The 17,760-nt window shown below is 40.9% G+C and overlaps 1 protein-coding gene across 2 annotated transcripts in view; it reads left to right on the forward strand.

Annotated features, from left to right (window-relative positions):
* The window catches only part of Tex2 (testis expressed 2), a 111,234-nt gene that overhangs the window by 53,396 nt on the left and 40,078 nt on the right, over positions 1–17,760 (forward strand). For both annotated transcript variants that reach the window (XM_078041878.1, XM_078041879.1), the window contains exons 3-5: positions 10,454–10,654; positions 11,818–12,163; positions 16,186–16,433. In XM_078041878.1, the coding sequence (XP_077898004.1) occupies positions 10,454–10,654; positions 11,818–12,163; positions 16,186–16,433 (795 nt within the window). The remainder of the gene's footprint in view (positions 1–10,453; positions 10,655–11,817; positions 12,164–16,185; positions 16,434–17,760) is intronic.

The raw sequence follows: 17,760 nt of genomic DNA on the forward strand, positions 1-17,760 counted from the left end.
TGGGACTTAGAACCTGGCATGCTGAGTCAGGTAGCAAAACGCAGGACCACCGTAGTGACAGCCCTGGCATGATAAATCTCTGGAGTTCTTTTCTGGGCCTGGGAGAATGAGGCATTTAGAGTCAGCATATTGTACTCAGGATGTTTGCCACACATTCTTAATTGGATTGGATGGTTCGTCTTCAAAAATGTACTTGTCACTTGGCCAGGAGTATATTTCATTCAGTGCCTCTGTACACCAACCTTTCTATGTTTGTTACAAAAAACTTCCTGAAGATTTCGTAAGGTTCTTGGATTTATGTTTGAGGTGTGACTCAGATGCAGTTTTGAATTATATTCATGAGCAGGTTCTTTATCTTAGACTTACAAATCAACAGCAGAATATAGCAATAGGCTATCAGTTTCCAGAATGATAATCTGTTTCTGTTTTTAAAATATGGCCTAGAACATTCACTAGAATTATTTTCACACCATTGCAGAAACTAGTAGAAGTGAATTTTAGAGAGCCATTTTATTTTCTTTAGATCAGTTAGATATTTATTACAAGAAGCACAGATTTTTCACAGTAATTAAGTTCAATGGATATAGGCTTTGGTTTTGATATATAGAAGAGTAATTTTGTAGGGAGGACATTTGAGAAGAAATTCTAGCTTATAAATTTAATCTCAATTTTATGAAGTTTTTCTTCTTTTTTTTTTTTAATAAACTAGAGTGAACAAATTGATAGGAGAAAATAGCCTCATTATGTACAGCCAAGATAGACTTGGTTGCTTTCTGTTGATATCTTATAACTCTCAGTGTAAGTAAAAGAAATATAAAATTACTTCTTTCTTTTGTATACTTAAGTGAAAATGTTCTGCCTTCATAATGAGTCACATGAGTTTTTTTTTTTTAATACCTTTATTTTATTTATTTGTATGTGGTGCTGAGGATCAAACCCAGTGCCTCACACATGCTAGGCAAGCGCTCTTCACTGAGCTACAACCCCAGCCCTCACTTGAGTTTTTAATGTATGGCTTTTATAAACATAGCTATTTCCTAGTGTACCTTTTTGCTAGAAAATTTATCAGGGAAGATGGCTTCAGTGCAGGTGGCCCTCACTTACAAGCAAGTAGGTATCTCATGATGGTCCCCTCTTCCCCCATTTTTCCAATTTCCATCCAACTCATAAACTTATGATGTGGCTGAATTGTTATTCTGGTTCATCTATGTATGAGAACAGTTTATAGCATCTCAAAAACGTATCCTGAATTCTGAGTTGGTATTCCAGGACCATCTCTGGTTTTGTTCCATGTGTCATCTATGGAGTGAGGAAAGAGATTGTAGGTCTAAGATTTTTCAAATCATACTTTTTTGGAAGAAAAAGATATTAACTATGGAAAAAATGCTAGATGTCTTTTCACCCCAAGTTTATGTTTAATATATAAAGAAGGAATAAAATACCTTAAAGACTATTCTTATTGAATAGTAATTAATCTTTAGAAAGAGGCTTGCCATTGACCTGGCACTGTGATACATGACTGTAATCCCAGTTATTTGGAGGCTGAAGCAGGGGGATTGTAAGTTCAAGGCCAGTCTGGGCACCTTGGTTTGAGACCTTGTCTCTAAAAAAGAGCTGAGGATGTAAAGCCAGTGCCTCTGGGTTTAATTCCCAGTACTGCCAATAAAAGAAACAGTTTTTTCTAAGACGAGTATGTAAACAAGATGGCCCCAGGTGTGTGTTGTTGTGTTGGTGCCCACACCACTATTATTACTCGTTGTTTTATTCTGATGCTTCTTTCTTTCAGTGGTGTCCAAATGAGTTCCAACAAGACTCTATCAGTAAGAAAATATTAAAAGTTTATTTTATTTTTGTTTTTTCTGGCTAAGAAATGAAATAAGCCTTGTGATATTTAACATACAGATGATTATATATTGACCTTTGTCCAAAAGCCTTGGAAATTATTAATAAGACTATTTGAAATAATGAATTTACATCTGTTATCATTAACAGTGAGCCTCACCCTTAGCATATATATTGTACCTTAAGATGTCAGTTAAAAGCTGGGTGTGGTGGCGCACACGTGTAATCCCAGCAGTTTAGAAGACTGGGGCAGGAAGATTGTAAGTTAAAGTGAGCCTCAGCAACTTAGTGAGACCCTAAGTAACTCAGTGAGACCTTGTCTCAAAATAAAATACAAAAAAAAGGGGGGGGGCTGGGGATGTGGCTCAGTGGTTAAGTACCTTTGGGTTCAATCCCCAGTTTAAAAAAAAAAAAGTCAGTTAAAGATAGTTTGAAAGTATCATAATGGAAAAACTAAAAATTAGCAAAATGTCTAATTACTTCATCTTTTACTCTCTATTTTCATTTTATAAAAGTTGTATTAAGGGCTGCAGTTGTGGCTCAGTGGTATAGCGCTTGTGTAACATGTGTGAGGCACTAGGTTAGATCCTCAGCACCACAGAAAAATGAATGAATAAATAAAATTAAGGTATAAAAATGTAATAACATTAATTTTTTTAAAGCTGTATTAAAACGTGACTTTAAGTAAAGGTACATATTGTTGGTACATATTAACAAATTTATTTGATGAGATGTGTGATCTAAAAAGATTGGAGACTACTGTTTTATTTGCTTACTGATCTATTCTAATTTCAATGATTATCATGTATTAACATAAATAAGACTTTGGTTATTGCAGTGGTTCATCTGAGATTACTTTCTTTGGCCACATAATTAACTGCCTTTTATTTCCTACTTTGTTGCAGTCTGTTAATGCATTAGAATTAAAAACTCACCTGACTTTGAGAGGTGCCCCCTGGAGGATAGGGAGAGCTGGGATAAAGGCCCTTTTCCCAGAGCCTGTGGCTTTAGCCCTGACACTTATGATTTTAGTGACATATTTGTGAAGGTGACCTTGAAATAGGCAGTTGGAAGATGTGAATGGCATCGAAGCTGGCACTTTCTTCCCTTAATTATTTTTTGCTTTTAATATTCTTTGTTATAGTAGCAGATAGCCATCATTCCTTGTATGAATTCTAAATATCTGCAGGTTGCTTGTCTTTCATAAATAAAGTTAAATTTGTATCTAAGATTCTATAATGATTATTAGGTTGTTTCTTACCTAATCTCAAACTCCATAGTCTGTGATGTTATGTTTTGTTGCTGTTGTTGTTTGCTTGTGGGAACAAGGTAAAGCCCAGAGGCACTTTACCACTGAACCACATCCCTAGCCCTCTTTATTTTTTATTTTGAGACAAAGTCTCCCTAAGTTGCTTGAGACCTCATTAAGTTTCTGAGGCTGGCCTTGAACTGAACCTGCCTCAGCCTCTCGAATCACTGGGATCACAGACATGCACCACCACACTTGGCTCTGATGCTGTTTTTAACTGATAATTCTAGTGTTTGAGCATTAATAGGAAGTAAGCCTGGTAAAGAGGAACTCCTGCTTTTGTTTTAGTTTGGGGAACAAAAGAATAATCACCTTTTCATGTGCTTCAGAGATGGTTCTTAGTAGCAGTGGTCTCAATTTAGGATTTGCTTCTTCCCTGGTAGACTCAAAGAAGGAATGAACCAGGATCTGGGTGATGGGCAGGTGCATAGGCCAGTGCAGCCATAGTGAAAACACACTGTGTAGTGGTGTCAGCTCAGGCTCCCTGTGCACTGGAGGAGTTCCCATTGCTTCCTTAGGCCAGAGGGCTGGCACTTTTCTCAGCTCAGCATTAATCTGCATAAGAGAGCATTGGCCTTGAACTCCTCTTTGGCACCATAAACTCAAAGTGAGCACAATAGTAGTTCTTCCAGACTTTATTATTTTGCAAAAGGTTAATTGTAGCTTTTAATCTCTCCAAGTATTAAAAGGGCCCCTTTATAGATTGTGGTTTGTACTTTCAGCCAAACGTGGCATCTAAATCCAGTAGGGAATTGAAGAGAAACCCCTGACCTTTTACAAACACCATCTCAGGACCAGTCTGTGGGCCAGACTGCTGCAGCGTGCTGACTGGGTCATTGTCCCCAGTGGCAGGCACTGTCTCCATTTTAATAATCTCAGCTTCAGAAAGGAATGAGTCTCATCTGGGATGTTTTAGTATGGGTTGAAGGCATTTCATTTTTGTTTTTCTTTTTTCCAGTTGAGCTCTTGAAACAGAATGGGGTCCTAGTTGTCTACCACATCTGTTTATGTCCATTCCAGTGCTTCATACCAAAATAAAGTCGCAGAAACACCTCACTTGGTGAGAATTTTAGAACAGGTGAGCAGTGGACAGTGGGCACTGTGTGGGGAGCAGAGTAAAGGCCATGGGGTTGCCATCTGCCCTCAAGACTGGATATTTGACTGCTGAAGTCTAGAAATTCCATGTGCAGCTTAATCCAGGGAGTTATTCAAGTCCCAGGAAAAAACTTGGCTGGTTGATGGTATGAAAAGATGATTAGGTTTGCACTAGGAAATCACTTTCTGCAAGGGCAGCCTGGGTCAGATGACTAGGGGGGCACCTTAGGGACAGAATCCAGGAGGGCTGGAGGAGAGTCATACTGGCCAGCCTCTTGTCCTGAGACTCCAAAGACTAATCTGCACTCTTGACTACCTGTCTGGTGTGGGTCAGGTTAAGGTAGCCCCTGTGATTCTCTCAGGGTTTCCTGTCAACATTTATAATGTTCTGGAAAAAGCCTTGGGTAGGAGGCTGCAAAACCCCTCTCTTCTCCAGATAAGAAAGAACTGATTTAAATTCTGTTCTGAAAAGCTTCAACCCTTACTCAAGATTCTTTCTTGCTCTGTACAACTTTGTGCAGTTTTACCTTGATTTTTCTCTTTGAGAACAGTGATAAGTCTTCTCCTTCAAAGTTATTGCCTGGCGTGTTCCTTTGTGTGCCTCCAGTTACGCAGCCTGCTCTCCAAATACAGGCTGCAGGGGCACACCAGCCTGCTCTGCTTACCTGTGATTGCCAGGGATTTCACATACTCCTCACACCCACCCTCTGAATTTCACTTCATTTATGTGGTCAATCAGTAAACGTTTGTTACTACACCGGTTGATAAACTGATCCCTGTTCTGTGGAGTTTGTAACTCAGTTCACTAAACCAGGCAGTTAGCAGGTACAGTGACAGGAGCAGAGTAACAGAGAAGGTAGCTTTCTGGGAGTAGTACTGCCTTTTCCTTGACCTGAGGGGTGCCTGGGCACTAGCGTACTGTGAGCTGGGGTAGGGGTCGGTGTTATACATGGATCCCAGGTAGGAGCCCACGACTCAGAGTTAGGGAGACTTGGTTCAAGTCCCAGATGGTGCCACTCTCTAGACCTTGGGAGTCACATCCCTTCCCCTCTTAACACTTTCCTCACTTGTGAAGTTGTAGGGAATTAGCAGAAGAAATAATGCACCTGAGATACCTGAAGATACAGTGTGTGCTTCAATGCCAGCTACTGTAAAGTGCTAAATATTAGCACTTTAAAAAGCATAGACTTAAAATTTGTTCATATTTGGTGTTTAAATTATTCCTCAAAAACTACTGTCAATATGCAGAAAAATGATTGTGGCTTAGGCATAGAATAAGGTAGGGATGAGGGAGGCATACAGTAAGCCATGCTGGACCCTTTTACAGGGGGAGAAACTGGGGGTCCAAGGGCTAAGCATCACCCAACCTATTGGCAAGTGGTGAAAGCAGGACTGGGACCCAAGATGCTTTGCAGTTCTGCTAAGGTGTATGGTTGGTGTCAGTACCTGTGTTTTGACCAACAGTCTTTTATGTCATCAAATAGGAGCAGGATAGGGTCTCACTTAAACTAACACATGATTATTCACAACTGAATGTGCAGATGAAATCTTGATTCATGGGTGGCTGTGTGTGTGTGTGTGTGTGTGTGTGTGTGTGTGTGTGTGTGAGTGAATGATTGAGTTTAGCCTTTAGTAGATCTTTGACAAAAAGAAAGAAACATGGTAGTTCAGGTTCTGGAAGGAGAAAATCTGAAGTTGAAAGGGAAGGAGAAACCACAGCAGCTGGGGAATCTGAGAAGATAGGTAGGAAGAGGAGGGCCAGCCAAGCTCCTCCTTAGAAGAAGGAAGCACCTGGGGACTCTCTCAAGGGCAGGATTCTCCTAGGCCTGCCTCTGGCTTCTCATCTCTGTCACCCTGGTACTCCAGGTAGGATTTTGTGATTTAGACTATGTAGGTAGGGGGCCCAACACTGTTCTCTCCTTCATATTCCTCTGAGTCAGGTTATTCTAGAATTTCTGGAATTGGGTGAGGGGTAGAAGGTGACCTGTACCTGTCAGAGTTGTCAGCAAAGAAAGGTAACTGCTTACTTATCTCAGAGTGCCCTGGAGAGGACACACGCTGGCAGGGCCAGCTCTCCAGGCTGGGGGGTGGAGCACCCAACCTTCTGGCCAAAAACCAGATCCCCAAAGCACTTACTTGTTAAACCAGATACTTGGATTTTTTTTTTTTTTTAACTAGAATTTTCTTAAGGACAATAATTGACCCAAAACTTGTTATGGCAGAATAATGGCTCATCGCCTGAGTGTGTCTGTCTTGTAAAAAGATGAGCTGGTGCTGCTTATGTCCCAATGCATGTGTCTGTGTGTCTTGCTTTCTAAATCTGAAAATCTAAGGAATAAACTGAAAACTTGACCTTAGTTTGTCCGTAAATTGAGTATTTTTTAATATTTATTTTTTAGTTGTAGTTGGACACAATTCCTTCCTTCCTTCCTTCCTTCCTTCCTTCCTTCCTTCCTTCCTTCCTTCCTTCCTTCCTTCCTTCCTTCCTTCCTTCCTTCCCTCCCTCCCTCCCTCCCAGGGCCTCACATGTGCTAGGTGAATTCTCTACTGCTGAGCCACAACCCCAGCCCCAAATTGAGTATTTTTTAATGTTACTATAGAATTTTAATGTTAGAACTCTAAGAGTTTAAAAGCTTAAGTTTTTTTTAAACCTAGATTTTAAGAAAATTCTTATTCCTATGTTTTTAATATGGCAGGTAGTTTTGTTTGTTTGTTTCTAAAGGGTTTTGAATCTCTACAACAGACGTTTCATCTGGAAATGAGATGACATTCTGTAATTTAATTATTCAAAACACCTGGTGAAACAACATGAAACTGCCATTACTGAGTTTGAGGCCTCTTGTGATAAAGACTATGTGAATTGGAAGCAATAGAAAGAAGTTAGAGGAGGGGATTGGGGCTTTAGCTCAGTTGGTGGGGTTCTTGCCTCGAATGCCCAAAGCCCTGGGTTCAATCCTCAGTACCGCCAAAAAAAAAAAAAAAAAAAAGTTGGAGGATTTTGCTGGTTGTGCTGTGCCAGTTGTCTAAGGGTCCTCTACTATCTCATACAGAAACCTCCCACCACATGTGGCCATAGTGCCCTTTAAGAGTAGTTAGCTGGAACCAGATGTGCTGGAGGTGTAAAGTGCACACTGGGTTTTGAAGGCTTAGTTATAGTAAAACAAAGAATGTAAAATATCATCCATTTTTTTATATTGATTACATGGTGAAATATATTTTGGATATATTGGGTTGAATCAAACACATGGTTAAAATGAATTTGACCTGCTTATTTTTTCATTTTTAATAAGACTATCAGGCAATTTAAAATAACACATTTTCATGCCTCACATTAATAGCTCACATTATATTCTCATTGGCCAGTACCTTCCTGGGTAATTCTGCATTTTCTGACTTAGGCAGGAAAGACAAAATGAAAACAATTGGAGAGAAACCACCTTTTATTCCTAAGTGGCTCTTATTTATATATCAGATAATTAACCAGTCCAATCTCAGGAATTTCAAAAGGCAGAATCTTCCACAGCTTACATTACTCTGAATCGGTCTTTATCTGAGAATCACATCACAATATAATGACTGTTTTTTTTCCCCCCTCCTTCTTCTTCTTCAACCCCTCCAGTCTGGTGGATGGTAGCTATAATTTTAGAGATTTTGTCCAAAATACCAGTACTTTGTTCATTCCATTGGCTCTTTTCCTTATCTTTGTTCATTCCATTGGTTCTTTTCCATATCTTTGTAATATTATGTTACTGGAAATTAATGAAAAATATTTTATCTGGCAATATTGTTGCAGTAATGCTTGTCCTATATCAAATTATGATGATTTTAATTCAAAATAGACATTAAATAAATGCTGAGCACCTCAGCAAAGGTGTTCTGGTGGAACATAAAACTATTGCACGTACTTCGTACCTCAGGTTGCCTCTACTATAACCAGGCCATGCACACTCAACACATAGTGACTCAAGAATAAACCAGAAGGGACTCTGGTCAAATGGCTAGCAAGCTGCTGTTTAGTCCAGTCATCATTCCCTGACCCTGAGAGGTTCTCAGGCATCCGCTCCTCCTTCCCTTGCTACATGGATTCTTTTGGGATTTAGTTGCTCTGCAAATGGATAGTCTGGCATTGGGTATAGGGACCTGAGGCAGCCCAGAAAAATCAGATCTGCTTCAAAGCTCTTGATTAAATTGGCTTTATAACTTTAGCCCTAGGAAACCTTTATGTAAGACAGTATTTTCTGTGTAAAGAGGTGTTTAGTCAAAATAGTTGTGTTTAAGAGGATGAATACATTTGGAGAAAATTCCACCCAAGAGCAGAATGATATTTTTTTCAAGTGCGCACAGACCTGTCACCAAAATAGACCTTCTCTGGGACATAACGTAAACCTTAACAAAATTTAAAAATTGATATTATATAGAGAATGTTCTCTGACCCTATGGTAATTAGGCTAGAAATCAATAACAGAAAGATAACTGGAAATTTCTCATTGGAAATTAAACAACTTACCTCTAAATGGCTTGTGGGTTCAAAGATAGAGTCCAAAAGGAAATTAGAAGATATTTTCAATTAAATGAAATTTCAGCTTAAGCATTGCTTAGAAGGAGATTAATAACATTAAAAGTTTATATTAGAAAAAAAGAAGCATTTAACAAAAGCATGAATTCATGGTTGAAAACCTTTCTACAGCTGGGCACGGTGGCACACAGCCTCAGCAATGGTGAGGTGCTAAGCAACTCAGTGAGACCCTGTCTCTAAATACAATAAAAAATAAGGTTGGGGATGTGGCTCAGTGGTTGAGTACCTCTGAGTTCAATCCCTGGTACAAAAACAAACAAACAAACAAAAAAAAACACCTTTCTACAAAGAAAACCTGAGGCCAAGATGGCTTCATTGGCATAATCTAACAAACCCTTAAGGAAGAAGTAATATTAATTCTATACAAACTCTTCTGGAAAATAGAGAAGAGGGAACACTTCCTAGTTCATTTAATGAGGCTTACTACTGTGGATCCCAAAAGAGGGTCTTCCCCACAGACTCTACAGACATTGAAAGGGTCAGAGGGAAGTACTACAAACAACACGAACTATCAGAGTTTACTCCAGAAGGAATATGTAGCCTGAGTAGCCCATTAGGAATTAAGAAATTGGTTTAAAATCCTTCTACAAAGAAAACTCTAGGCCAGATGACTTCATTGGCAAATTCTACCGAATCTTTAAGGAAGAAATAATAATTCTTCACACGATCTTCCAGAAAATACCAAAAGATATTACATGAAAATAATAGATCACTTACCTTCATGATCTTAAAGGACAAATGAACAAAATATCAAGTCAAATCCAGCAGTGTATCCAGCAACACCAGGGCTGGGTGTTGCTCAGTAGTAGAGCACTTGCACAGCATGGTTTACAAAAGAAGAAGAATCATAATGTTATACTGGTAACCTGACTTCTCAGAATAAAAAGCCTTAATTTTGTACTGTTCCTGGTTTCTATCATGTCAAAATTCCTACCCTAGACAGGTACAAGCTACCTGAAGTCACTGAGCATGAAGTCGGGAAGTGTCTAGGGTCAGCTCTCATGAACTTTTTCACATCGTGACCAATGCATGACTAGTCCTGAAAATGTAAGACTGAGACAACATTTAAAAGTCAGTGGAAGGCTGGGGTTGTAACTCGGTGGCAGAGCACTTGCCTTGCACATGTGAGGCACTGGGTTCCATCCTCAGCACCACAAAAATAAACAAACAAACAAAAAGAGCTGGGGATGTACCTTGGAGGTAACACACCCTGTGGTTTAATCCCTAGGACCAAAAAAAGGTCCAGCTGGGTGAGAGGATCGGATTACTAATCCCAAAGGAGGTCTGGCAGAGAAACTTGTTCAGTTACATGAACAAAATTTTTTAGTTTCCAGATTTGCTTGTCAACTTAAAAAAAAAATAAAAAGAAAAAAACCTTTTATTTAGATAATGGGGCATTGCTATTCTTCCCCCAGATCAATTTTTTGGATTATCAAAACCATACCAAATTACTCCTCAGCACCAATTAGCCTTCCAGCTAGCAGTGTCTTAGCAATGTCTAGTCTAAATTGACACCTGTATCATAAGTCAAGCTTGGTTTCAGTGAGCTGAGTACCACAGTGTTCATAATGTTCACACAGAACCCAATGAGTGTTTGCTCTGCTTTACTAATGCAAATTTTTCTCCACCAGGGATGGATGAATGAGATTTGCAACTATGATCCAGAAACTTACCATGCAACTCTGACACATTCTGTCTTTGTTCGACTTGAGGGTGGAACCTTAAGACTTTCAAAGCCCAATAAAAACATATCTAGGAGGGCGAGCTACAATGAAACAAAGCCAGAGGTCACCTACATCAGCCAGAAAATCTTCGACCTCTCGGACAGCAAGGTAAGCCCAAGTGATTTGGGAAGTAGAGTTCAACTGAATGAAAAGCATCTGGAATCATAATTGCGTTACTGTATTTTTCCCCTAAAAAGATTTTATTTTTGTTTTTTGTTGTTTAAGGACTAGTCTACTTTATGACAGTACCTCTCAGATTTTAACGCATATATAAATCACCTGGGCATCTTTGAAAATATAGATTCTGATTCAGCAACTTTGGGCGGGGCCTGAGAGTCTGCAGTTTTATGAGCTCCCAGGTGATACTGATGCTGCAGGTCCATGGACCATACCTTGAGAAGCAAGGACATCCTGCACTCAGAATTCTGACTTGAAAAGCTAATTTTTAGCTGAGCATCATGGTGCATATCTGTAATCCCAGCTGTTCAAAGGTTGAGGCAGGAGGTTTGGGAGTTCAAGGCCAGCCTAGGCAATTTAGGAAGACCCTGTCTCAAAATAAAATGCCAAAGGCTCAGGATGTAGCTTAGTAGTAGAGTGCTTGCTGGCTGGCATGCGAGAACCTGGGTTTGATCCCAAGAGCTTTAAAAAATAATAATAATTCAGTCAAGTAAAAACCTCTGTGTGGTAGTACAAGGGTACTAGCAGTGAATGAAAGTTCTGTAGAATGTGCACATTGTGCATTGTGGATGGGAAAAATAACTATATTTTGATAAAGTATATTCTGCTGTGAGAAATGTAAATTGTTACTCCGGAAGCCATATTTTCTATTCTTATAACTCATCTGAATGATCTTAAGTTTCCCCAAAGTGACAAAAGTACTGAATGTGGTTTTTATATGTTATTCTTGAATTGATACACAACATTGACTTGAGCTTTTCATATAGATTGATTTATTCTTTTTTCCCAACTTAGATTTCACACATGGTTATTAAAGTTGATTGATATCCAAACTTGGTTGATGATAACCAGCTTAACATTATTTACTTCTGCTGCCTGAAAATTGTAGATATTTGTGCCTCTTGAGGAGTAACAAGTTATTTCTAAAAATTTATTCCAGTTTCTATAGTCATGTTGTAGACAGGTAGTTAAAAATATTTCACATTCATTTTAGTCAAAAATTCTACAAGTCTTGCATTTTTTGCTGTGTATGATATTAATGCATAGTGTAGCCACTCTTTAGTATATAAATCATCATTTCCCTTTCTCTCTAGATTTATCTTGTACCTAAAAGTTTGGCTCGCAAACGAATCTGGAATAAAAAGTACCCCATTTGTATTGAGCTTGGTCGGCAAGATGACTTTATGTCTAAGACTCACACAGATAAGGAAACTTCCGAAGAGAAACCACCAGCTGAGAGAGAAGACCCTAAGGGAAGTGAGGACATTAAGAAGCCACCCCACCCTCAAGAGGGAACAAAATCTGGCCAGCGAGATCAGATACTATATCTGTTTGGAAGAACTGGCCGAGAAAAAGAGGAGTGGTTTAGGAGATTTATTCTGGCATCTAAGCTGAAGTCTGACCTCAAGAAGCCATCCGGTGTCTCTGGAAATAAACAAGGTAATGCACTTGTGCTAAGTGCACTTGCAATTTTAAAGGGCCTATAGGGAGGTTGGGAAAGATTACCCAGGCAGGAAGGAACAAGCCTAGCCTGAATTGATTACTCTTTGCCACCTAAAATGTGTCCTCAAGACTCATGTGCTTTTTAAACTGATCACTACAACCCTTTGTGCCTAGTTGTTTCACCAGCAATAGGTCTCTTTGCAGATGTATGTGGTTAGCCTTTGGTAGGTATCAGGGATTTTATTTCTTATGTACATATTGTTATGTTCTGAGAGAATCAGCAATAGGAAACACTAGTTATAAGAAAGCAGATGAGGGGCTGGGGTTGTGGCTCAGTGATAGAGCATTAACCTAGCATGTGTGAGGCCCTGGGTTCCATCCTCAGCACCACATAAAAATAATAAAGGTATTGTGTCCAACTACAACTAAAAAATAAATATTAGAAAAAGAAAGCAAGCAGGTGACGAATGGGGGTGTAGCTTAGTAGAAGAGCATGCACTTTGCATGCATAAAACCCTGGTTTTCATTCCCCAGCACACAACACACAAAAGAAAACAAAAAACCAGGTAAGCCTAGCTGGTGCTCTTAAACTCCTAATCCTCAACCTGTGCTCCAAGCCTATGATCACCATAGAAACGCAGAATCTGTGGCACCTGCTGATCATTCAAATCGGGTAACTACAAACTACCTCTCTGTTAAGCTCTGGCTGGGCCGGGTGCTGTAGGAGACAAAACTAGCCAACAGCAGCGTGTTCGTCTGTCCTTGCTTATTAGATAGACTAAACTGGTTTGTATGAGTCTGATGTTTTCAAAGTACTCTGCTAACATGAACATGGTACAATCAGTAATTGTGGGATATTAGAAAGAACAAGACCAGAGCTTTCTTAGTTGGAGTAGGGCTAGGTTGGAGCCACTCTTGAGACTTTCCCTGACAAGGATTTGTGTTGATCGGGGAATATGCGGCTCATGTGGGTCTCAAACATGGCTTCACATTGCTTTGCTTTCTGGGAGCCTACCTTGGCCCTTACCCAGCACATTTGCCTTAACACTAGCTTCTACCTAGACCCAGAGGAGCTAAGATCCCAAAAGTCCCTTGGAAATACCTTTAGCAAGGTGAATAGGGAGATAACTGGATATACTCGTTTTCTAGATTTGCTGGGACAAAAATACCACAAACTGGGTGGCTTAGAACTATAAAATTTATTTTTTCACAGTACTAGAAGCTAAAAGTTCAAAATCGAGGTGTTATCAGTGCTGTGTCATCTCTGAGACTACACAGAATCCTTCCTTGCTTCTTTCTTGCATTTGATGGTAGCTGTCCATCCCTGGCTTGCAGCTGCATCCTTCAAAACCCCTCTTCTGTCATCACATAGTGTTTCTTTCCTCCTCAATAAGGACACCAGTCATATTGGATAAAAAGTCCATCTCCCTCTAGTATAACTTCATTATAACAAATTCTGTCTGCAATGACCCTATTTCCAAATAAGGTCATGTTCTGAGGTAGAGGTTAGGACACACCAACATATCTTTTGGGGACCCAGTTGAACCCATAACACTGAATAAAAGAAGACCAAAGTGGGTGAGAGTCCTCAGCACCAGCCCTGCTCAGCTCTCCTGATGAGTCTGACCAAGTAGCCACCAGCCCATGTTGCTTTTAAGCCCTTGAAATGTGGCCAGTCCAAACTGAGATGTTCTCTGAGTGTAAGATGTACATTGGCTCTCAATGTTTTAGTCCAAAGCATAATGTGAAATGCTTCATTAAAATATTTTTATATTGGTGACTTGTTGAAACGAAAGAATTTTAGATGTATTTACTCAAATAAAATATATCCAAATTGATTTTCTTTGCTTATTTTTACCTTTTTAATGTGGTACCAGAAAGTTTAAAATTGTACATGTGGTTCACATTTGTGGCTCACATCGTGTTTCTGATGGGAACGTCAGGGTCCACTGGCCTTAGCACTGAATCTGAGAATCAGGTAGCTCCCAGGAATGTGTGAGACCCCCCCAGAAATACTGCCCTAAGTGCTCAGGGGTCACCCAGAGCAGCCTCCAAAGCAGCATGTTATTTATAGTTTTAGCTAAAGCGTTTGATTATTTCCAGTAAATTTATATTTTTGGAAATTCTGCTGTTCCCAGACTTCCACTCAGCACAACAAACCTAATAGCAAGAGTCAGAAATGTGGGAAAGCCCTTGGTGCTCTCATTTACACTAAAATCAAGCAAGGCCACATTCTCACACCTCTAAAAATACATATACTAGTCTGGGTGGCCTTTAAAAACTATGAATTAGGATATTTATGATAAATTTAAGTCACCCAAGGTGTGATGAGGCTGGGGCAAAGGTAAATTGGTGAGGCCTGTGCTGTTCTTCAAAGCTGCCTCTGAATCAGTGACTACACATAGATGACTTGTCAGCTGTGATGGTGTGGCTGGTGATGATTGTCCAAGGCCAAGAGCCTCTGTCTATACCAAGATGACAGAAGTAGTTCTGCTGCCCGACCCAGCCCTGTCTTCTTCCTCAGGGCTGCTGTCACTAAAGTCATAGGTTTCTCTAGCAAGGTGGTCTTGGATCTTGATACAGATACAGACACAGGAGGCCCAGGGCAGGGCTGAGATTCACATGCCTTAGGGCAGGAAATGGACCATCATCCATCAGATCCTCCAAGCAGTAGTGACGACTCCTATGGCTCAGTGGTTAAGTTCCCCTGGGTACAATCCACAGTACCAAAAAAATAAAAATAATGTTGCTGAGCACGGTGGTGCACGATTATAATACCAGATACTGGAAAGGCTGAGGCAGGAGGATCGCAAATTTGAGACCAGCCTGAGAACTTAGCAAGACCATGCCTCAAAATAAAAGAAGTGTTGAGGATGTAGCTCAGTGGTAGAGTACCCCTGAGTTCAAAACCCAGTACTGCAAACACAAAAGTTAATTGTTAAGATGATGAGAGGATAATAAAGGATTATTAAAAATTTAAGTCAAGGTAAAAATCTCAGTACTGAAAATTATCTAGCTAAACTGTAAATTAAGAAATGCCTGGCGTAACTCTGTGTGTGGCTCTGGGGAGCTGCAGTTCACATGGCTGGAACCTCTCAAAAATAAAATGATTTGATTTGATTTTTTAACCATTCCTCGTTTTCTCTCATAGTAAATCTGAATAAAATTGTTCCCTCAGGCATTTCCATGCTTAAAGCCCCTCTACTGCAGCAGGATATGTTTGAATCCAGGTTTTTCTGGAGGCCATTGGTGGTGGTTCTCAGCTTCTCCACCCTCAACTCCTGTCCCTTTGTCCATGTCCACCTTGTGGGATTCTCCTGAACCTCTCACCGGTCTCCAGACTGTGCCTGTCCTTACTTCTTTTATATGCTCTTTCTTGTCTCTAAAATGCCTTTCCCCCAGCCCAAGCCAGGAAAAGTGGCAACTGTTCCCTGAAGAGACAGCCCAGATGTCACTGCTGTGATATCAGTGCTGGGATTGCACCTCTACAGAACATGTGTTAGAAAAGGCTATGATTTATCTCACACATGAGTTCAAGGGCAGGAATTATGCCTTGGTCTTCTCTTTAGCATTGAATCTTCTCAGAAAGTACTTTATAAATAATTCCTTGAAAGAAAGATGGCATCTTTGGAAATGCCCTGAGCTGTGGATGAACAATTAATTAAATTTCTGCCCACTCTCTTTTGCCCCTGATAGCAACTTCAGGTCCACCCCGACTAGGGCTGTGTCAGTGTTATATTTGACCTTTTCCTGAAAGATCACCAGGCATAAGGGAAAGGAACCCACTAGATATACTTCATCGCTTGGGATTATCTTGAGAATAATATAAACAGTTTTCTATCATTAGAGCAGAAGACATTTTTCAGGATGGGAAGTCACCTAGTAAACATATTTTAAGCGGTGACTTGATAGCATTTGGCTGCTTTCTACTGAACCCAGGGGAATTTGTGCTAGTGGGTTTGGTTTACTTGGTCGTTCCTTCTTCATTTATGTTAACAGCTGTCACTTCTTCACTCTAGGGCTTTTGCCCTCCCACAGCAGACATAGCAGTCCCTCGGGACACCTGACCCACAGCCGCAGTAGCAGCAAAGGCAGCGTGGAGGAGATCATGTCACAGCCAAAGCAGAAGGAGCTGGTGGGCAGTGTGCGGCAGAAGATGCTTCTAGACTACAGTGTGTATATGGGCAGATGTGTGCCGCAGGAGAGCCGAAGCCCCCACAGGAGCCCTGTGCAGAGTGCAGAAAGCAGCCCCACAGCTGGGAAAAAGGTAAAGCTCACAGGCCGGGGGCCCTCTGCTCTTTTCCCTAAACTCATTTCTTCATGCATGAGGGATTGAGCACCTGTTTTGTGCTAGGCCCCAAGTACATGGTGATGAGTAGGACAGAGAAGGGCCTGCCCTCAGGGAGCTTGTGCTCTACTCCAGGAGACAGCTAGAAATGAGCCTCAGGCAGTGGTAAGAATTGAAGTCAGTTAAAGGGGACAGAAAAATGGACTGAACTCAGTGAGGGCCCTGGAGGAAGTAACCTTTGGGCAGAGACCTGAGGGACATGAGGCAATAAGGTAACATCAAAACATGTGGGAGACACGTTCCAGAGAGGGGCACCAGCAAGTGCAAAGGCCCCACAGCAGGAATATGTTGGGAATACTCAAGGAACAGATAGCAGTGAGGCCAAGGTAGCTGAATTGTAAGCAAGGGTAAGAAAGGGAGGCAGGGAGGCTGGAGAGCCAGCCAGGCCTTTTCAGATCTGTTATGAGGGAAGTGGGAAGCCATAGAGTGTTTGGGCAAGGAGTGATATTGATCTGATTAATTCTAAAAAGTGGTTTTCACAGAGGATTGTCTGTAGGAGAGGAGTGGATGGAACTGGTGCAGTGGAGGGTGGGCTGAGATGCAGGTGGTAACAACAGGTGGTGAGGAGTGGCAGGCTGGGGATAAGTGTTGAGGGAGGAGCTGGCTAGATTTGCTGATGAGTGAAAGAGGAAGGGAGGAGGCAGAGATGACTCCTAGCTTTTGGGCCTGAGCAACTGGGTGATCAGTAAGGAAGGTCACAGAGTTGATAATAGAGGTCTAATTCCTCCGTAGCCATGGTAGTCTCAAATTCTCAGCTGGGCATGGTGATGCACACCTGTCACCCCAGCAACTCTAGAGCCTGAGGCAGGAGAATCACAAATTCTAGGCCAACTCTGGAAGACCCTGTCTCAAAAATAAAACAAAAACTGGAAACCAAATTCTTAGATTCCGATGTTCAGTGCTTTTAAAGATTTACTATGAGTGTGATTTCCAAATTATAACGAGCTGGACATTGACTTACTATCATTTAAGGTAAGATTAATACCTTAGGCCACCGCATGCCAGACTCCGGTAGGTCCTTGAGTGAGATTACCCTGCTCCCATGAGTACACTAGATGGTATTCTCTCCATTGTATAGATGGAGAAATGAAGCTCAGAGAAGTTAGGGGCTTAGACTTGCAGCTGCTAAATGATGGAGAATGCATAACCTGTCCTGGGACCCAAGGCCCTCAACTTGCTGTGACTGTTGCATTGGTGGGTCGCTGTAAAGCCCAGCAGGACTTGAGGCCTTCTGCCTCCCCTGTGT

Source organism: Ictidomys tridecemlineatus, chromosome 3 (genome assembly GCF_052094955.1).
Source record: "Ictidomys tridecemlineatus isolate mIctTri1 chromosome 3, mIctTri1.hap1, whole genome shotgun sequence".
NCBI lineage: Eukaryota > Metazoa > Chordata > Mammalia > Rodentia > Sciuridae > Ictidomys > Ictidomys tridecemlineatus.